This window comes from Helicoverpa armigera, chromosome 25 (genome assembly GCF_030705265.1).
Source record: "Helicoverpa armigera isolate CAAS_96S chromosome 25, ASM3070526v1, whole genome shotgun sequence".
NCBI classification, from domain to species: Eukaryota; Metazoa; Arthropoda; class Insecta; order Lepidoptera; family Noctuidae; genus Helicoverpa; species Helicoverpa armigera.
In genome coordinates this window covers 245842-269159 of record NC_087144.1, presented here as the reverse complement: position 1 = coordinate 269159, position 23318 = coordinate 245842, and the positions used below count along the sequence as shown (strand labels likewise).

The 23318-nt window shown below is 41.2% G+C and overlaps 1 protein-coding gene across 1 annotated transcript in view; it reads left to right on the top strand.

Moving 5' to 3' along the window:
- Positions 1-23318, top strand: part of LOC110374928 (uncharacterized) — a 156631-nt gene that overhangs the window by 127505 nt on the left and 5808 nt on the right. Inside the window, exons 20-23 of the mRNA XM_064041645.1 lie at positions 174-282; positions 1543-1641; positions 2091-2249; positions 2976-3226. Of these exons, the coding sequence (XP_063897715.1) occupies positions 174-282; positions 1543-1641; positions 2091-2249; positions 2976-3226 (618 nt within the window). The remainder of the gene's footprint in view (positions 1-173; positions 283-1542; positions 1642-2090; positions 2250-2975; positions 3227-23318) is intronic.

Below are 23318 nucleotides of genomic sequence, written 5' to 3'. Positions count from 1 at the left end.
AAAGACTTCAGCCGTGTTGGACAAAGTAAAAGCTAATTCGGGGATTCAACAAACATAAATCATCCCCTATTATTACAAAGTAGCCTGTTGACAAAAGCTGGTCTTCTAAGGTGTTGGTTATTGTAAGAGCTAAACGCGTACATAGCGGGTAGGCTGACGATGCGAGTGTGCAGGCACGGCGGCCGCAGCCCCCGACAAGGAGAAGCCGGCGGCGCCGCCCAAGCGCGCCAGCCCGCACCACCTGCCCGCCAGCGGCTTCCAGCCCTACCGACCTGATGACAGGTATGTACCTCTACTTATTATATGTCACGCAATTAGGTACTAAGTAGCTCCCACGTGTTCTTTTCCTACAAGTTCATAGTTCCATTTGGAACCATGTAATAAGTATGGTTCAGCCGAAAAAATATGATAGGCAGAGTTGTTGGTGTTGTTAAATCTTTTGTCTAGTTCTGTTACCCTAGTACTTGTGACAAACAATGATTCGATTTCAATACCATTATTTTATTGTAGAAAATTATTAAAAGTTGCTAATGCATCTGGCTTCAATGCACTTATGATTTCCTAGTACTTGTACTAAGTAGTTTGGGAGTCCATGTTCGCGTTTGCTAAGCTGACGTTCAGTGGCCGATGATGTTTGTGACACAGAAAATGAATACATTCATTTGTTGACTGTACTTTTTATTTGAAATCGGGTTAAATTATAAAACGTGTTGACTTGGTGAAACCTTAAAGGTGAATAATTTAAGTTTCACCAACTGAACACGCATCAAAATCTTGACGTGTCGAGTTGACGACATGATAAATGATAAAATTTTGAGTTTCACCAATTGAACACATTCGTGATAAGTTAAGTGTGTTGAGATGACGAAAGACCCATAATATCTAAGTTTTGGTTGATTCGTTCTCGGGATATGAGGATGAAAGAGTAGAGGCTTGTAGGATTGAATGTCTAATCATAGGCACCAAATTTCGTCAAGATCGTTTCAATCATCTTACTTTGAAAACAACCTACAATCTAGTTATACCTACAGTGAGGGTTGCGTTAAGCGTGAGTAGCCATACAAGTGAGTCGCGCGTGTCTGGCAGACCACCTGTTGCGCGCCACGCTGACCTACTACAACATACGCGCAGCTAGCGCGGTCACAGGTCACTACTACTACTATTATGTACCTACAATTAAATATTATGGACCGGGATTTTAGGAGTCTCTTGTTATAAAGGTTTTTGTTGGCCCACTTTCAGATTTTCAATACTAGAAAGAAGGATTTCTGTCCACCTGTACAGTAAACCACATGTCAAGTGCATGCTATGAGCAATCGACGTTTGCTTGCATTGAAAAACAATGGAGACCAAACAGCAACTACCCTTTTGGATTTTCTACGTGAAATGCATTGTGCACGATGGACTAGTGGGGTAATGAGGCCCACTTTACGGTCGAAGGCTTTCGGTGTTTTACCTCTAAGTAGCCGTAAAGGAGCTCCTTCTTATAGGCATGTATGATATGTATTATGATGTGTAATGTATGTGGTGGTACTGTTGTAGACTGTCGCACCCGGCGGCGTCGTTCCCGCTGCTGGAGCCGAGTGCGTACTCGCCCTACGCGCACCCCAGCATCTACTCCAGCGCCGCGCTGCAATACAGGTAAACATCAGCTTTATTTTGTTCACATTAACTTCTTCAGAAGACATAGCGTAACAAAAGGAAGGGTTCAAGTCTCTTTGAAAGTCTAGAGAGAGATGTTGCCCTTCTCAACCTAATTCTAGCTACTTAATAGGAGGAAACTAATGTCAGTAGGGATATTCAATAAACTTATCGCTCCCTTATGATCTTTTACTTTTCTGAAAATGTTGCTTTGATTTTAGCAAGGCTAGTAAATTCGGTGGCCCCTTATTCAATGAGTTTGCTGGGACTATTTTGTGGGCACACGGTAAAGCTGAGGGCTTTTTCGCGCAATCAAAGGCGCAACCAAAACCACTGTCAAGTATTAGGCTACTTATGACAGTGGTCAGGGTCCCACTTGGTTCTGACGGCTTTGAGTAGGTATATTCCAACGCAAGGTAATGCTGATTGTTGTGTTGTGTGTTTATCAGACTAGCGGCGGAGGAGCAGATGTACCTGGAGCGCGTGTTCCGCAGCGGCGCGGTGGGCTGGCTGCCGCCCTACGCGCTGTACCCGCCGCTCGCGCCGCCGCTGCCGCTCGTGCACCCGCACCACGACGACAAGGAGCACCGCGACCGCGAGCGCGAGAGGTAACCATATGGGATGTTATACCTAAACATACACACTAGCTAAATTACTAGCAGTAATACCATGACGGAAAACCTTCTAATAATGTAGCGCGTCAATTGGTTTAGGCATGCTCATTGTACGTATTTGATCTAGATGGAGGCGTCTGATCTACTTGTATTATGGTATCACCGCTCATTTTTCCTTACTCCGTGTATCTTCCTAATAAATAAAATTTTAAATTATGTTATGTATTGTAATTAATATTAAAAAAAAAAGTCGTGGTGGCCTAGTGGGCAAAGAACCAACCTCTCGAGTATGAGGGCGCGGGTTCGATTCCAGGTCAGGCAAGTACCAATGCAACTTTTCTAAGTTTGTATGTACTTTCTAAGTATATCTTAGACACCAATGACTGTGTTTCGGATGGCACGTTAAACTGTAGGTCCCGGCTGTCATTGAACATCCTTGGCAGTCGTTACGGGTAGTCAGAAGCCAGTAAGTCTGACACCAGTCTAACCAAGGGGTATCGGGTTGCCCGGGTAACTGGGTTGAGGAGGTCAGATAGGCAGTCGCTTCTTGTAAAGACTCGTACTCAGCTGAATCCGGTTAGACTGGAAGCCGACCCCAACATAGTTTGGGAAAAGGCTCGGAGGATGATTGTAATTAATATTTTCCATTCTTAGATAAGTGTGAGCGTGGCATTGTTAAGTACACATAAATTTATATCGTAGTTTGTACAAACTCCACAGGGAGCGCGAGCGGGAGCGCGAGCAGCGCGAGAAGGAGCAGCGCGAGCGCGAGCGCCTGCAGCGCGACAAGGAGCGCGCCCTGCTGCACCCGCACCTGCTGCCGCCGCCCTACCTGCCGCGCGCGCTGCTGCCGCCGCCGCTGCTGTACCGCCCCTACCGCGTGTACCCGCCGCCCGAGCCCGCGCCGCAGCCCGCGCCGCCCGCGCCGCCCGCGCCGGCGGACCCGCCCGACGAGCCGCCGCGCCCCGCAGGTGACGAGGCGCCCGCCTGACCGCCGCACGCACACACACACTCTATATATCCGTCTTTTGCATATTCTAGCGTCAATCAACTTATATTATTGTACAAAATCATGGTTTCTTTTGTACGCTGCGGTGTCCCCGCATGCGGTGGGTGACACGCGTATTGCGATCTTGTCGATTATAAATTTTTCAAATGTATTGCGCATCGAACTGATAAGCGATAAGGCTAATAGCATAAATTAAACTATCAGCAACATTATTTTAAAATATAACACTTAATCAATAAAAGTTTCTAAAAGAAGTATTTTCACATATCAAAATGTTTAAATAGAAATCAGTTTCCACTACAATGTTATCATTATTAATTATATTGAAATTTCAAAATTCCATGATTAAAATTAATCCAAGTCCCATAAATTCTTATAAGACGAAAGTTTATCGGTTCGATCGTATTGCATAGATCTACAAGAAATTGTATCATAATTATAATTTCCCTTATCATTCGCTGAAAGAATCGAAAATAGCCAATCGTTGTTTCAAGAACTTTGTCGTTTCACATACAATTGTTAACATTATTTCTGTTACTTTGTTACTTCATCCTTGTTTTATGTGTACTAATTTATTTAGTATTACCGAAATAAATGTACATCGGGAAATCAGTGCAAACGCTGACATTGTATGCAATATTAAACATAGACATTATTCACGTGAGACTTACAAGTAAATAAGTAATGACTTGTATAAAAAATAATTTGCTAGGTAGCCTAAAACTCATATTTGAAAATATAAATCGGTGCGCTAATAGATATAAGAAAGTTCGTCACTAGTCAAGGGTAAAGCCAATCGACTTTTTTATCGATATTTTAGTAGACTCGAAATACTATCGAAGCTTAAGTTTCACGTAAATAATGTTTCACGACTGTTGACTGATTTTTTTGTAATTTAAAGTACTTGATTTGAAATGTATCTGTATTCCATAATTGTATCTTCCAATTGCTAGAGACTTAATTGAGAGAAATTGTTACTTGTGTGCTTTTATCGAAACCGATCGAACAATCGTTATGTTTATTTGTGTTCCGAGTGAGTGTATCGTTATGCCAATAGTTTGACAACTTTGTATTGATTTTTTAATACTGATTCGTATGTTTGTGATAAAGTAATGTTGATTTAGTGTTGTGACAGGAATTGTTTGTTAATCTGACAATAACGCTGAGTTTCATATAAAAGACAATAATTTTGTTATTGTATTCGTTTTTGAAGTTTTTTTTGCTAGTAATTTACTAACTACACAAATCACTTCCAATCATTATATCGATACTGATGTGTTTTCGTCAGTGTTTTGTATACAAAAAATCGATTTTCTTTTGTATTTATTTGTTATGAATTTTACAATAAGGCTGATATCCAGTCTTCTGTAGTTGTAAGACGAAGCTTGTCACGCGAATGTTTGTACGTTTGTAAGTTATGTAACAGCGGTCAGTTTCGATACAAGTGCACAACTGTTGCTCCTCACTGCGACGGCACTACATTGCAATGTCAACCTTATGTGAAGTGTGTACGGTGCAACTGTCTCCTGTGTGTGCACGAGAGAGTCGACAGAGTGAAGCCAAACGATAGAACTGCCGAGTTCCTACATATATAGCGCCTCTACGCTTACTTACACGTGATGATACTGTCTGCTGATCAAACCCTGACGAATAAACGACTGCCCGGCGCAGACTTACTACATACCATGTGCGGTTATTTAAAATTATATATACATTTAGATGTAAACAAATGTATCGATCGATAATGCACGAATTATATACGTAGGCATGCGCCGTGTCGCCCGCTCCCACTGTACTTACTGCGGGGCCCGGGGGCCCGGGCCGGGCCGGTGTCGGGCCCCGGCTCGCGGGCCCCCGCGCCGCTGCGGGCCCCGGGCGACGCGTCGCGACTATTAATTTAATTTGTAATTTCGGTAGCGTGGGGCGACTGTGATGGACCCCGCGCGACCGACGACTGCAGTGTTTAACGAACATTCTAATACAAAACACGAAATTTTATAACAAAAAAACCTCTTTATACGTTAACTTAGATAGTTATTATTAATTTTAGCTTTTAATAGGTGTTCAATATTTTTCAATGTTTTTTTGAATCACGAGCAGCATTTAGGCGGACGGCGTGTTGTCGTGCTCCAAGTGTCAGTGTCCGATATGTCATGTAAATATTATATTTAATAGTTAGATATGATATGGACAATACCTAACAAGTGAAAAAATATGGTTTTATTGAAAAATACATTCAATGAAATTAAGATGTGCATGCTTGCGTGTGGCGCGGCGGCGACAGTAGCGTCGGTACCGTAGCGTCGGTACCGTAGCGTCGGTACCGTAGCGTCGGTACCGTAGCGTCGGTACCGTAGCGTCGGTACCGTAGCGTCGGTACTAGCGCCGGCACTGACGCCGGCTCTGTGTCGCGGCCGCGCCTCACGGTAGTACTTTTATTTTGTTTGTCCCCCGCGCTTGTAGCATGTAGCTAGTGTTTGTGCAGCTTACCTTATCACATGCGACACTATACTGACTACGAGTACAAATACTTATGAACCTAAAATCCAGTTAGCCTCTACGTTATGATGATCTGAGATGGCATTCTCATGTTTCTCATCAAATCTCTACACTCACATGTAAGTGTGCCTACCGTTTATCTGACCAAATATAAATAGGTATTATAAATGTGAAAATAAGTAATGGTTTAATACTACCTACATTATAACAAGAGCTTCGAATAACCAAAAACACCTCATATGGATTTAGCGAACCTACAAATCATATACAGTATTCCATAGTCATAAGAGACTACATTTTATGATAACCCTTTAATATCCTTGGCAAATGTAGGGTACATACTATCCCAAACAGTGTGATTCTTTGCTGAAGCTATGGCAAGGCGAGGTGGTAGCAGTGTTGCCATACGGCGCTGAACATGCATTATTATGATTCCTTCTTCAAGCTGATTGCCGCTATAATACTAGAAACATATCTGACCTAGGTTTGTGTATAGGAGTTCTCGTCAAAGAAACCGTTTGCTCGAACGATCGGGCTGTTAAACATGATTAAATTTTACCTAAAACAATAACTGCTATATGCTCGCAGATATTTAAAGACCACAGTATCTTCAAGCCGAGTTAAGTACCTATGTCCAGTGCCGGATTAAGCAAAGGCGGGGCCCCATAGCAAAAATAGCGAGGGTCCCCTGAGTCTCCCAACTCTCTACTAAAGAGAAGCGAAAAAGAAATTGACGGTCCGGTAGTCTCGAACTTTAGTTTTATGACTAGGCGCAGGGCCCGTAGCAATTTGCCGTATGGTTTATCCGGCACATAACAATTCAGTACCTATATGTATGAAAAAAAACCAACATGACTGTGTGAAAGACGATAACAAACGTTGCTTGTTGAATAAAAAAAAGTATGGTCGAAGAATTGTGATAAGAGCGAGTTCATTCTGTGTATGAGGTAGCTACCGACTTTGATGCAGTAGGTCTCTTTTATTCCGAAGACATTCAACCTCCTTATTGACAATCATAATCACATCAAAAAGAAGGGGTGGGTGGGTACATTTTATATAGTTTTAAATGAATAACTAAGGAGCAAATTCGTGATCCAAGCTTTTATAGGATCAGTTGAACAGGGCAGAAGTGGCGAAGACCGTTTAAACGGTCTTTGTAGACGGCAAAATGTAAAGCGTAATTATTCATTCATTTTCGCAAAACAATCTATGGTGTGACAGAGTACCGCGTGTCACACCAAACGATCCATCAAAACCTGTCAAAACAAACTCAAAAGCAACAATTTTGCATCTAAAGCTGTATAGTAAAACAAAAATGTGTGCCAATGGCCCGTCCGATCCCGAACAACGAACTCCGTAGCGTAAAACACGAGGACAAGGATGACAGTCCTAAAGGCAGCCAGTCGATCCTCGACCTGACGATAGACAGCATCAAGAGTAACACAAGCAAGAACCTGATCGTGGGCACGGCGTCGGGCTGGGCGACGGGCGTGGCGGTGGTGCGGGTGGGGCGCGTGGCCGCCTTCGGGCTGGGCGGCGGCATCATCCTGCTGCACTTCGCGTGCGAGTGCGGCTACCTGCACGTGAACTGGGAGCGCGTCAAGCAGGCTGCCGGCGAGAGCCAGGCCTGTCTGGAGAAACTTCTCCGCTTCGTCAATAGGAACAGCTGCTTCTCCGTCGGATTTTTTGGGGGCTTCTTCTTCGGCGTGGCTTCCACGTAATGTTAGGTAAAAGTTAAATCATGCTTATTCTTTAAAATTGTATTTAATAATATCTTATTAATACTTTGCTAATACACTAAGTATCTTCTAGTTGACTTATTTGGGACAGTTTCTATGCTAGGATTTTTCACCATGTTGCGTTCAATCGATTAACATAAAAACAATAATTAAAGAACAGTTTACCCCAAGAACTTGGAACAATATTTGACATAGGTTACCAACGGTTTCTCATGAGCCTATGTCGCTATTAGGACTTAAGGCGCCATTAAAGATGGCCAGGCAGCGACAGAGATGTATGAAGGGAAAACTGCTGTACTTTGGTTTATATACCTATGTAGCTAGACTGGAAGGTGAGCAAAATAAAAAGTGAACTGCAGATTAGACTTGGGCATATCGCCCACAGTACTCACGTTCACATCGTATTTTATTTCATTGTTAGTGAGAGGTAACAGAAGCAACAGGTTGGCAACCTACCGCGAGCGCTACTTATTTAAGTACAGGCTATTCAAAAAGTGCACACAATACAGACCGCTGGAGAGCGAAATACTAAAGCGGTGTTCCCTCGGTAACAGCTATAGGTATTTTAGTCCCAGGAGCTAAACAAAAAACTGTAATTATGAAGACGTAAGTATAAATAATTGGCATCGTAGGTAGGTACCATTATGATGTAAGTCAAATAAACATTTTATTTTTATAACTGGGGAAAAAAATACCCAAAAGGTTTACGTAGGAATACCTATCAGAGTTGACTTTAAAGTTACGGTACTCACGGGTCTACTAAGACATAACTGGCAATACTGTCGCCGTCAGAGGTAAAACGATGAACATAGCGACTCGTTCCGGTAATCGAGAATGATCCAGCCGGCCGAGGGAGCCTGTCTAATGCGTACGTTCGTCTTCAAAGTGGTGTAAGTATGAAACTATCGAAAATGCATAAATTGAACCGCACAGAGCTCAACAAGGTTCAGTAATTCAGCACTTGATTTAAAGTATATTTGAAACTAGTTGAAGGATTCTATTGGCCTTAATTTAGATTACCTCACAGGCATTCTTTTATTCCTATGAATATTCTTTTATTCCTTCCCTTCCCTCCGGACCTCGGTGACGAGCACACGCGTTCTAAATCCACGCAACTTAATATTTTAAAATAATTAGGGCTGATTTTTCAATCATCAGTTAACTTCTATCTGAGGAATAAATATGGCGGTTTGACATATTTTCCATACAAAAGCTGTCAAAACGTTAAAAATACTCCTCAGATAGTAGTTATCTGGCGATTGAAAAATCAGCCCTAAATCTAATTTAAACACGTAAAATCCGCGCGAAAATTAGGAGTGCATAAAATCAAAGGAGCAACATCACAAACCATCAACTACATCAGCCATAGAGGAGAGAGAGAGATAGCAGCAGGAGGTGGAGCCAGTCTGAGCTCCACCTCCTGCGCATGACCCTCGGCGTGGCTACTGCTATCTCGCTCGCATGGCACCGCCCCCAGCGAAGGACAAAGGTACACACACCACCATCTTTGACGGCAGTAATTGGCTTGGCGCCCTTGAAAGTGACGTCGCCGCTACATCGTACTGCTGCGTGCTATGCGCGCCTAGTACTTTTAAGTGAAGAGCATCAAATACGGTAACCTACCCAAACTTACTAGGATTTCAATAGTTCTAGGGTGTGTCTGCGTGTTTTCTACGCTTTCGTATTTTGCAAATTATAATACAAAAAGTGGTACCACCTCCTCGCATTGCTCGCGCCCTAGTACTTACTTGTTAAAAATATGCCGATAAACAGATCACCCCCATCAACACTCACACCTTCGTCATCACTCCTGGAGCCCCTAAAGACCACGTTGCACCATGGCTCCTCTGAATCTGATATAGCTAACTTCGATAGGCTTGCCAGCACCGATGGTAAACTTATGAACGTTATCCGCCATAGTAGCAAGCGTAAATTCACTGAGTCGGGGATTAGCCAGGATATGGACTTATCTTTATTTTCATTCATAACGGAAATGAGAACCATGTTTTCTGACTTCAAGGTAGAACAGAACAGTAAATTTGACCAATTGTATGCCTCTGTAGAGGAGATTTAACTTCAAAATTCTGCTATACAATCAACAGTTACCTTCCTTTCACAAAGTTATGATGATCTCAAGAGTAAAGTTCAAACACTGGAGTCACAATTGGAAACAGAGCGCAAAAATGACTGTGCTTATTTGAAAACCCTTGAAGATAAACTGGAGAACCTTGAGCGTGGTGTGAGATCGTCCTGCGTGGAAATTAGAAATGTACCTATTAGTAAATCGGAATCCAAAGAAGCCTAAGTGAATACCGTGATCAAAATAGGATCAACCCTTAATGTCCCCATTCAACCACTCGAAATAAAGGATATTTTCCGCACAGGTTCAAAAGACTCTGACACCAGGACCATTATTGTGGACTTTACGAGTAACTTACGGAAAGAAAACTTCATACATATGTATAAAAGTATAACAAGGGAAACAATAAATTGTCTACCGAGCACTTGCATATTGGTGGCCTCTCTAAGCCCATTTTGTGTCCGAAAACCTAACACCAAAAATGAAACGCTTGTTCTTCCTGGCACGTGATTTTGCCAGCACGAATAAGTACCAACACTGCTGGATCAAGAATGGCAAAATTTTTATCCGAGAGAAAGATGGAGCTCAACACATCATGATCAAAGATGAGTCAGACCTCCCAAAACAATGACTATGTACCCGTCAGCTGATTATAATCTACTGCAGTAAGGCCAGCATGTCCTGTATATCACTTGTTTGATTTGATTTAATATTTTGTACTTTTCCTATAAATCACATTCATGGTTTTAAACTAGTAAATATATCAATAATGTCAAATTATCACTGTAACAGCATACACACACATAAATACTCACATTCACTACACTCACGACAGAAGATAAACTTCTTTTCAACTTTGCTTCACATAGACCTCATTGCGCGAAAATTAGGAGTGCATAAAATCAAAGGAGCAACATCACAAACCATCAACTACATCAGCCATCGGGAGAGCGAGATAGCAGTAGCAACGAAGAGAGGGGCATGCGCAGGAGGTGGAGCCAGTCTGAGCTCCACCTCCTGCGCATGACCCTCTCGGCGTGGCTACTGCTATCTCGCTCTCGCATGGCACCGCCCCCCAGCGAAGGACAAAAGGTACACACACCACCATCTTTGAAAGGCAGTAATTGGCTTGGCGCCCTTGAAAGTGACGTCGCCGCTACATCGTACTGCTGCGTGCTATGCGCGCCTAGTACTTTTAAGTGAAGAGCATCAAATACGGTAACCTACCCAAACTAACTAGGATTTCAATAGTTCTAGGGTGTGTCTGCGTGTTTTCTACGCTTTCGTATTTTGCAAATTATAATACAAAAAGTGGTACCACCTCCTCGCATTGCTCGCGCCCTAGTACTTACTTGTTAAAAATATGCCGATAAACAGATCACCCCCATCAACACCCACACCTTCGTCATCACTCCTGGAATGAAATGAAATGAAATGAAATGAAATTGTTTATTTTGCAAGTTGGACATTACATCACTTTTACACGTCATTTTAAGAACGCTGAGGCCGGCATTTCCTAACTGACTGATCCCTGAGAAGAAACGCCGAAACAAACTCAAGGGTCATAGTCTCTTTTAAAGTCCAAACATGTTATAAATGAAATAATTATGTGTGAGTGTCACCATGTACGCGGTCTGGAATGGCCTTTTGAGGAAAGAGCCACATCAGGCTGGAGCTGACCAGTCCCAACAGACGGCACGCATGCATCAGTCGTCGTGTAGCTCAACCATATCTTAGGGAGCTCAACGACCTGTCACACGACGATACCAGATCTGCAGAACATTTGCGTAGGCCATTCAAAAATACTCAAACCCGCCAGACAGTATTTATGTTATAAGAATATATAATGTTGCTCGCATACACGATACTCACATTCACAAAAATAATAATAAATTTAAAAAAAAAATACAATTATAACATATAAATGTCAATAAAAAGAATGTCATTAATAAAATGTTATCTGATGATAATAATATTTAAATGTCAAAAGTAACAATACACAGGCATTTAAAAAGATATCACTCACTAAGCGAGCAGCTCATTCCCAAGCTTCTTTATCATTTAAATAATCAGATATTTTGTAATATCCTTTTTTGGAGCCCCTAAAGACCACGTTGCACCATGGCTCCTCTGAACCTGATATATCTAACTTCGATAGGCTTGCCAGCACCGATGGTAAACTTATGAACGTTATCCGCCATAGTAGCAAGCGTAAATTCACTGAGTCGGGGATTAGCCAGGATATGGACTTATCATTATTTTCATTCATAACGGAAATGAGAACCATGTTTTCTGACTTCAAGGTAGAACAGAACAGTAAATTTGACCAATTGTATGCCTCTGTAGAGGAGATTTAACTTCAAAATTCTGCTATACAATCAACAGTTACCTTCCTTTCACAAAGTTATGATGATCTCAAGAGTAAAGTTCAAACACTGGAGTCACAATTGGAAACAGAGCGCAAAAATAACTGTGCTTATTTGAAAACCCTTGAAGATAAACTGGAGAACCTTGAGCGTGGTGTGAGATCGTCCTGCGTGGAAATTAGAAATGTACCTATTAGTAAATCGGAATCCAAAGAAGCCTAAGTGAATACCGTGATCAAAATAGGATCAACCCTTAATGTCCCCATTCAACCACTCGAAATAAAGGATATTTTCCGCACAGGTTCAAAAGACTCTGACACCAGGACCATTATTGTGGACTTTACGAGTAACTTACGGAAAGAAAACTTCATACATATGTATAAAAAGTATAACAAGGGAAACAATAAATTGTCTACCGAGCACTTGCGTATTGGTGGCCTTCTAAGCCCATTTTGTGTCCGAAAACCTAACACCAAAAATGAAACGCTTGTTCTTCCTGGCACGTGATTTTGCCAGCACGAATAAGTACCAACACTGCTGGATCAAGAATGGCAAAATTTTTATCCGAGAGAAAGATGGAGCTCAACACATCATGATCAAAGATGAGTCAGACCTCCCAAAACAATGACTATGTACCCGTCAGCTGATTATAATCTACTGCAGTAAGGCCAGCATGTCCTGTATATCACTTGTTTGATTTGATTTAATATTTTGTACTTTTCCTATAAATCACATTCATGGTTTTAAACTAGTAAATATATCAATAATGTCAAATTATCACTGTAACAGCATACACACACATAAATACTCACATTCACTACACTCACGACAGAAGATAAACTTCTTTTCAACTTTGCTTCACATAGACCTCATTGCGCGAAAATTAGGAGTGCATAAAATCAAAGGAGCAACATCACAAACCATCAACTACACGCCGAGAGGGTCATGCGCAGGAGGTGGAGCTCAGACTGGCTCCACCTCCTGCGCATGCCCCTCTCTTCGTTGCTACTGCTATCTCGCTCTCGCATGGCACCGCCCCCCAGCGAAGGACAAAAGGTACACACACCACCATCTTTGAAAGGCAGTAATTGGCTTGGCGCCCTTGAAAGTGACGTCGCCGCTACATCGTACTGCTGCGTGCTATGCGCGCCTAGTACTTTTAAGTGAAGAGCATCAAATACGGTAACCTACCCAAACTAACTAGGATTTCAATAGTTCTAGGGTGTGTCTGCGTGTTTTCTACGCTTTCGTATTTTGCAAATTATAATACAAAAAGTGGTACCACCTCCTCGCATTGCTCGCGCCCTAGTACTTACTTGTTAAAAATATGCCGATAAACAGATCACCCCCATCAACACCCACACCTTCGTCATCACTCCTGGAATGAAATGAAATGAAATGAAATGAAATTGTTTATTTTGCAAGTTGGACATTACATCACTTTTACACGTCATTTTAAGAACGCTGAGGCCGGCATTTCCTAACTGACTGATCCCTGAGAAGAAACGCCGAAACAAACTCAAGGGTCATAGTCTCTTTTAAAGTCCAAACATGTTATAAATGAAATAATTATGTGTGAGTGTCACCATGTACGCGGTCTGGAATGGCCTTTTGAGGAAAGAGCCACATCAGGCTGGAGCTGACCAGTCCCAACAGACGGCACGCATGCATCAGTCGTCGTGTAGCTCAACCATATCTTAGGGAGCTCAACGACCTGTCACACGACGATACCAGATCTGCAGAACATTTGCGTAGGCCATTCAAAAATACTCAAACCCGCCAGACAGTATTTATGTTATAAGAATATATAATGTTGCTCGCATACACGATACTCACATTCACAAAAATAATAATAAATTTAAAAAAAAAAATACAATTATAACATATAAATGTCAATAAAAAGAATGTCATTAATAAAATGTTATCTGATGATAATAATATTTAAATGTCAAAAGTAACAATACACAGGCATTTAAAAAGATATCACTCACTAAGCGAGCAGCTCATTCCCAAGCTTCTTTATCATTTAAATAATCAGATATTTTGTAATATCCTTTTTTGGAGCCCCTAAAGACCACGTTGCACCATGGCTCCTCTGAACCTGATATATCTAACTTCGATAGGCTTGCCAGCACCGATGGTAAACTTATGAACGTTATCCGCCATAGTAGCAAGCGTAAATTCACTGAGTCGGAGATTAGCCAGGATATGGACTTATCATTATTTTCATTCATAACGGAAATGAGAACCATGTTTTCTGACTTCAAGGTAGAACAGAACAGTAAATTTGACCAATTGTATGCCTCTGTAGAGGAGATTTAACTTCAAAATTCTGCTATACAATCAACAGTTACCTTCCTTTCACAAAGTTATGATGATCTCAAGAGTAAAGTTCAAACACTGGAGTCACAATTGGAAACAGAGCGCAAAAATAACTGTGCTTATTTGAAAACCCTTGAAGATAAACTGGAGAACCTTGAGCGTGGTGTGAGATCGTCCTGCATGGAAATTAGAAATGTACCTATTAGTAAATCGGAATCCAAAGAAGCCTAAGTGAATACCGTGATCAAAATAGGATCAACCCTTAATGTCCCCATTCAACCACTCGAAATAAAGGATATTTTCCGCACAGGTTCAAAAGACTCTGACACCAGGACCATTATTGTGGACTTTACGAGTAACTTACGGAAAGAAAACTTCATACATATGTATAAAAAGTATAACAAGGGAAACAATAAATTGTCTACCGAGCACTTGCATATTGGTGGCTCTCTAAGCCCATTTTGTGTCCGAAAACCTAACACCAAAATGAAACGCTTGTTCTTCCTGGCACGTGATTTTGCCAGCACGAATAAGTACCAACACTGCTGGATCAAGAATGGCAAAATTTTTATCCGAGAGAAAGATGGAGCTCAACACATCATGATCAAAGATGAGTCAGACCTCCCAAAACAATGACTATGTACCCGTCAGCTGATTATAATCTACTGCAGTAAGGCCAGCATGTCCTGTATATCACTTGTTTGATTTGATTTAATATTTTGTACTTTTCCTATAAATCACATTCATGGTTTTAAACTAGTAAATATATCAATAATGTCAAATTATCACTGTAACAGCATACACACACATAAATACTCACATTCACTACACTCACGACAGAAGATAAACTTCTTTTCAACTTTGCTTCACATAGACCTCATTGCGCGAAAATTAGGAGTGCATAAAATCAAAGGAGCAACATCACAAACCATCAACTACATCAGCCATGATAGCGAGATAGCAGTAGCAACGAAGGATGCGCAGGAGGTGGAGCCAGTCTGAGCTCCACCTCCTGCGCATGACCCTCTCGGCGTGACTACTGCTATCTCGCTCGCATGGCACCGCCCCCAGCGAAGGACAAAAGGTACACACACCACCATCTTTGAAGGCAGTAATTGGCTTGGCGCCCTTGAAAGTGACGTCGCCGCTACATCGTACTGCTGCGTGCTATGCGCGCCTAGTACTTTTAAGTGAAGAGCATCAAATACGGTAACCTACCCAAACTAACTAGGATTTCAATAGTTCTAGGGTGTGTCTGCGTGTTTTCTACGCTTTCGTATTTTGCAAATTATAATACAAAAAGTGGTACCACCTCCTCGCATTGCTCGCGCCCTAGTACTTACTTGTTAAAAATATGCCGATAAACAGATCACCCCATCAACACCCACACCTTCGTCATCACTCCTGGAGCCCCTAAAGACCACGTTGCACCATGGCTCCTCTGAACCTGATATATCTAACTTCGATAGGCTTGCCAGCACCGATGGTAAACTTATGAACGTTATCCGCCATAGTAGCAAGCGTAAATTCACTGAGTCGGGGATTAGCCAGGATATGGACTTATCTTTATTTTCATTCATAACGGAAATGAGAACCATGTTTTCTGACTTCAAGGTAGAACAGAACAGTAAATTTGACCAATTGTATGCCTCTGTAGAGGAGATTTAACTTCAAAATTCTGCTATACAATCAACAGTTACCTTCCTTTCACAAAGTTATGATGATCTCAAGAGTAAAGTTCAAACACTGGAGTCACAATTGGAAACAGAGCGCAAAAATAACTGTGCTTATTTGAAAACCCTTGAAGATAAACTGGAGAACCTTGAGCGTGGTGTGAGATCGTCCTGCGTGGAAATTAGAAATGTACCTATTAGTAAATCGGAATCCAAAGAAGCCTAAGTGAATACCGTGATCAAAATAGGATCAACCCTTAATGTCCCCATTCAACCACTCGAAATAAAGGATATTTTCCGCACAGGTTCAAAAGACTCTGACACCAGGACCATTATTGTGGACTTTACGAGTAACTTACGGAAAGAAAACTTCATACATATGTATAAAAAGTATAACAAGGGAAACAATAAATTGTCTACCGAGCACTTGCATATTGGTGGCCTCTCTAAGCCCATTTTTGTGTCCGAAAACCTAACACCAAAAATGAAACGCTTGTTCTTCCTGGCACGTGATTTTGCCAGCACGAATAAGTACCAACACTGCTGGATCAAGAATGGCAAAATTTTTATCCGAGAGAAAGATGGAGCTCAACACATCATGATCAAAGATGAGTCAGACCTCCCAAAACAATGACTATGTACCCGTCAGCTGATTATAATCTACTGCAGTAAGGCCAGCATGTCCTGTATATCACTTGTTTGATTTGATTTAATATTTTGTACTTTTCCTATAAATCACATTCATGGTTTTAAACTAGTAAATATATCAATAATGTCAAATTATCACTGTAACAGCATACACACACATAAATACTCACATTCACTACACTCACGACAGAAGATAAACTTCTTTTCAACTTTGCTTCACATAGACCTCATTGCGCGAAAATTAGGAGTGCATAAAATCAAAGGAGCAACATCACAAACCATCAACTACATCAGCCATCACAGGGAGAGCGAGATAGCAGTAGCAACGAAGAGAGGGGCATGCGCAGGAGGTGGAGCCAGTCTGAGCTCCACCTCCTGCGCATGACCCTCTCGGCGTGACTACTGCTATCTCGCTCTCGCATGGCACCGCCCCCCAGCGAAGGACAAAAGGTACACACACCACCATCTTTGAAGGCAGTAATTGGCTTGGCGCCCTTGAAAGTGACGTCGCCGCTACATCGTACTGCTGCGTGCTATGCGCGCCTAGTACTTTTAAGTGAAGAGCATCAAATACGGTAACCTACCCAAACTAACTAGGATTTCAATAGTTCTAGGGTGTGTCTGCGTGTTTTCTACGCTTTCGTATTTTGCAAATTAAGGGCTTATTACATTTGACTAAATTCAGTCGTCTAAATGATTCAGTCACTAAATTCAGTCAAATGTAATCGCATTTAGAAAGGTAATTTTCATTAAATCATTTAGAAACCTAATTAGACAAACCTATTTAGACGACTGAATTTAGTCAAATGTAATAAGCCCTTTATAATACAAAAAGTGGTACCACCTCCTCGCATTGCTCGCGCCCTAGTACTTACTTGTTAAAAATATGCCGATAAACAGATCACCCCCATCAACACCCACACCTTCGTCATCACTCCTGGAGCCCCTAAAGACCACGTTGCACCATGGCTCCTCTGAACCTGATATATCTAACTTCGATAGGCTTGCCAGCACCGATGGTAAACTTATGAACGTTATCCGCCATAGTAGCAAGCGTAAATTCACTGAGTCGGGGATTAGCCAGGATATGGACTTATCTTTATTTTCATTCATAACGGAAATGAGAACCATGTTTTCTGACTTCAAGGTAGAACAGAACAGTAAATTTGACCAATTGTATGCCTCTGTAGAGGAGATTTAACTTCAAAATTCTGCTATACAATCAACAGTTACCTTCCTTTCACAAAGTTATGATGATCTCAAGAGTAAAGTTCAAACACTGGAGTCACAATTGGAAACAGAGCGCAAAAATAACTGTGCTTATTTGAAAACCCTTGAAGATAAACTGGAGAACCTTGAGCGTGGTGTGAGATCGTCCTGCGTGGAAATTAGAAATGTACCTATTAGTAAATCGGAATCCAAAGAAGCCTAAGTGAATACCGTGATCAAAATAGGATCAACCCTTAATGTCCCCATTCAACCACTCGAAATAAAGGATATTTTCCGCACAGGTTCAAAAGACTCTGACACCAGGACCATTATTGTGGACTTTACGAGTAACTTACGGAAAGAAAACTTCATACATATGTATAAAAAGTATAACAAGGGAAACAATAAATTGTCTACCGAGCACTTGCATATTGGTGGCCTCTCTAAGCCCATTTTGTGTCCGAAAACCTAACACCAAAATGAAACGCTTGTTCTTCCTGGCACGTGATTTTGCCAGCACGAATAAGTACCAACACTGCTGGATCAAGAATGGCAAAATTTTTATCCGAGAGAAAGATGGAGCTCAACACATCATGATCAAAGATGAGTCAGACCTCCCAAAACAATGACTATGTACCCGTCAGCTGATTATAATCTACTGCAGTAAGGCCAGCATGTCCTGTATATCACTTGTTTGATTTGATTTAATATTTTGTACTTTTCCTATAAATCACATTCATGGTTTTAAACTAGTAAATATATCAATAATGTCAAATTATCACTGTAACAGCATACACACACATAAATACTCACATTCACTACACTCACGACGGAAGATAAACTTCTTTTCAACTTTGCTTCACATAGACCTCATTGCTATAACCTGTTCATTTCCTAGTAGGTTCGGATTATGCTATGTTTCGCACAAAATATTAAATCACCTGTTCGTCCATAGCCTTGATTATTATGAATGACAATGTTACAATAATGGATGACATTGAACAAATTTCAGCTTCAGCATCATATAAATGCTCCCCGGAACTAGTAGATTCATTCCTACATAATGCCGGTCACGGCTTAAAAATTTTCCACGTTAATATAAGAAGCATCGGCAACATTGCAAATTTCAACAATCTCCTGATACTACTGGATAGAATTAAGATACAATTTGATGTCATGGTCTTGACAGAATGCTGGTTACGCAAATGCCCTCATCTTCCCTCCATCTTAGGCTATGTAGGTATCTCATTTCTCAGACCACTCTAACCAGAACGATGGAGTTGTTGTATATACCAAGGTGGATCTTCAGTTTGTGTTGGAGAAGCCAAAACTTGTTGATGCAAATTGTTTACTCTTGAAACTAGGTAATGAAATAGCACTTTTAGCAATTTACAGATCGCCCTCTGATAAAAATCTTCTTCCTTTTATAACAGACCTAGATGCAATACTAAACTCTCTTAATAAATACAAATCGGTTCTTTTAGTTGGTGATGTCAACATAAATATTGTTCCGAATTGCACTGATCCGAATACAGAATTATATCTAAATTTTATTGCGTCACACGCCATGTTGCCAGCCCACCTATTTCCAACACGCATTAATAGCTGTATTGATCACGTTATTATTAGATCGAATAAATCAGCAATTACTTTAGTTCTCGATTCGCTAATTACGGACCATGCTCCTATTGTTGTCCTTTGCAATCTGAAGATAGATATACCCAAATTGCCTAAATATCAGCGTCGTGTGGATGTTGCTGCATGTGTTGAGAGCCTTAAAAATACAGATTTTACCCCAGTTTTAAATTGTCAAGATACTGAAGCGGCGGCGTCTACCTTGGTCAATCTTATCTCGACTGCTGTTGATAGCAATAGTCGTAGCTCAATTGTTCCAAGCCGAAAAAGAATTCTGAAGCCCTGGATTACACCCGGGCTTCTTAGATGTATTCGAAATCGGGACAATTTGTACCGCAAAACCAAAAAATATGCTGATAATGACACTATAAAGATGACCTACTATCGATATAAAAACTTTTGCAATAATTTATTGAAAAAATTAAAACGGGAATATGAACGTAGCGAGTTTGAGCGACACCGTAAGAATCCGAAAGCTACTTGGAACCTAATTAAAACTATTTCAAACCTTCAAACTAATAAAGTTTCTGCCAGCGAGTTCAGACCCATTGCAAGCAATTGACTCGGTTAATCATTATTTTGCTAATGTGGGCACAAGGTTAGCTTCTGAAATTATTGCCTCTCCATCATGGATGTCTACAAATGTAACTGCCCCTAGCTCGTCAAGCAATCACCATAACTTAATGGTCATTTTTAATACAGACACCGAAGAGTTGGAGCAACTCATTATAGGGCTTCGCCTCAATAGCGCTACGGGCTGGGATGGTATCCCCGCAACCGTGATATACATACAGTGCTAGAAGCGTCCTTATCCCAGCTATATGTCACGTCTTCAATCTTGCCATCACCTCTGGAATTTTTCCAACAGTGTTTAAAAAGGCCGTTGTACACCCAATCCACAAGAGTGGGGCCAGGAACAGTGTCAGCAACTATAGACCCATATTGGTGTTAACAATCCTATCTAAACTCTTAGAAAAAATATTGAACAAACGTCTGATAGATTACCTCAATTCCATCCTCCATCCTCCGAGCCTTTTTCCCAAACTACGTTGGGGTCGGCTTCCAGTCTAACCGGATGTAGCTGAGTACCAGTGCTTTACAAGGAGCGACTGCCCTATCTGACCCCCTCAACCCAGTTACCCGGGCAACCCAATACCCCTTGGTTAGACTGGTGTCAGACTTACTGGCTTCTGACTACCCGTAACGACTGCCATGGATGTTCAATGACAGCCGGGACCTACAGTTTAACGTGCCATCCGAAACACAGTCATTGGTGTCTAAGATATACTTAGAAAGTACATACAAACTTAGAAAAGTTGCATTGGTACTTGCCTGACCTGGAATCGAACCCGCGCCCTCATACTCGAGAGGTTGGTTCTTTGCCCACTAGGCCACCACGCCTCCTCTAGGCCACCACGCCTCCTCCATCCATAGATTACCTCAATTCACAAAAGATATTGATACTGATAACCAATATGGGTTTAGATCAGGTAAAAGCACAGAGGACGCAATATTACAACTAATTAACTCAGTTGCACAAAACCTTAACAACAAGGATAAATCTATAGCCATCTTCCTCGATCTCTCTAAGGCTTTTGACACTGTTTCTGTCCCCCTCTTGCTCAACAAGTTGGAAAACATTGGTATAAGAGGCCTATCACTCAATATGTTTAAGAATTACTTAACAGGTCGATCCCAAAGTGTCAAAATCGACAATTATATCAGTCAAGAGGAATTCCTCTCATATGGCGTTCCGCAGGGCAGCGTCCTAAGGCCTACCTTATTCCTAATTTATGTTAACGAGCTCTGCAAACTTAACCTTGTAAATTCTCGTTATTCTCGTTCGGGGTAGTAACTGGGAGGAGGCTCGACTGCATGCAGAGACGGCATTGGGAACGGTCATGAGATGGCTTACAAGAAACTTGCTCACTCTTAATTTAAATAAAACAAGATTTATGACGTTTAGTCCAAGAAGTGTACCACAACCGGCTCCAAACCTTCGCTTGATAGCTCATGTGTGTGCTACTACTAGAGACGCCAACTGCAACTGCACACAAGTATTACGTACAGACGTCATAAAGTACCTGGGGGTCTGGGTTGATGGTGCGTTGAAGTGGAGTGAGCATATAAATTCTCTGGTTACCAGAGTGAGAAAATTAATTTTTGTCTTTAAAAACCTAAGATCTTCTGCCAACACTTCCACTCTGAGAACAGTCTACTTTGCTCTTGCTCATTCCATTTTGACGTACTGTATCGCAGTCTGGGGAGGGGCTGGGAAATGCCTACTCCTTCGTTTAGAGAGGGCACAGCGAGCCATCCTCAAGGTTATGGCTTTCAAGCCTTTTCGCTTTCCCACAAGCGAACTATGTATATGCTTTCTGGAGGCTTCCCTCTGTAAGACACTGCTACATAGCGAATGCAGTACTGCGGAAACACTCTAGTCTGCTGTATGACCCAAAATTAGTTAAAGGAAAGCGTAGGACTGACAGAGTCTGCCCGACACTTGCGACGAAACTACAAGTTGTCCGCCAGCAGTTTGCCTACCGCAGTGCTGTTATTTACAACAGAGCTAACAGAGAGCTAAATATTTATCCGCGTTCCTCCATCAACTGCAAACGCGTTCTGGACAACTGGCTCTGTAACCTCACATACGAGGAAATGGAAAATTTAGTAAAAACTTAATTGTCTTCCTTTCCCCAACAACCACAACAAATACTCATACATTCACTACACGGACACACGAACACACCATGCACTACACAATCACGCATCTGCACTTACACAAGTCTCACACATCACACTCAACTCCTACCCTTCACATTCATTTTAAATTTCCCACTTTTTTTTGTTAACATTTTAAGTATATTTTAATTTCACTTAGTCTAATATTTCTTTTTAAGTTTGTACCCTTGTTAAGGAACGATGTTATATCCGTATTGGAGGTGGGTGTTACTAGCTGCGACACAGTTTTTAACTAATGCAGCTATTTTCGATCACATCAATGCGCAATGTATGCCAAATGTTTTTGTTCCAATAAAGAATTTATTATTATTATTATTTATTATATGAATTGATAAGGACGCAATGAAATATGTTCTTTATGAATCTAGAACACTCTAGGGCAGACCGAATGAGATATCCATTCCTTAATGTCTATCACATAAAGTAGGTAAGCTGAAGTAGGGTGAAGACTGATGCTACAAGCCGATAATACTTAAGTACTTGCCTAATTAAAAAAAGGGGAGTCGCATAATAATCTTTGTAAATCTCTTGAGTGAGATAATACTTCCTTAGGAGTTAGCTTTACGATATAAAAAGCTTCACTGCATGTTTGGGTTTATCGAGCACTATGAAGCAGAGATCTTCAAAGCCTTAGACATCCCGTAATTCCATAGCTATAGTCTATAAACGCCTGTCGACCTCTAAGGGTTTTGTCGAATCGTAGTGCTGTGCTGTATTTAAAGGATAGGTACGTAAGTATGTATAAAAAATAGTGACAATATAAATGAATAGAACAAAGGAGACGAAAAAGACTAAGGCCTAATTGTATACATTACTAGTACAATCTCGTTCCAAAATAAATGCATATTTCAGAACAGAATCTAAATCTGAGATAAAACGTTGCTACCACCTCCTCTACTGCCTTCTATCTTATTCTCAGTTCTGATAATATAATGTGGAGAATCTTCATAGCAATATTTTATCTTATCTCCGATCTCAATATTTGGCTACTCACTCATACCTATGGTATCAATCTCTGCTCGTCTGCCTATAAGTAGACAGGTATTATTCCATTCTTTAAAGTCTATTGCCCAGCCAAAGAACAACATCAGCCTCGTCAAGATAATATTATAAACCCAAGTATGAAACAATGACTTTACAC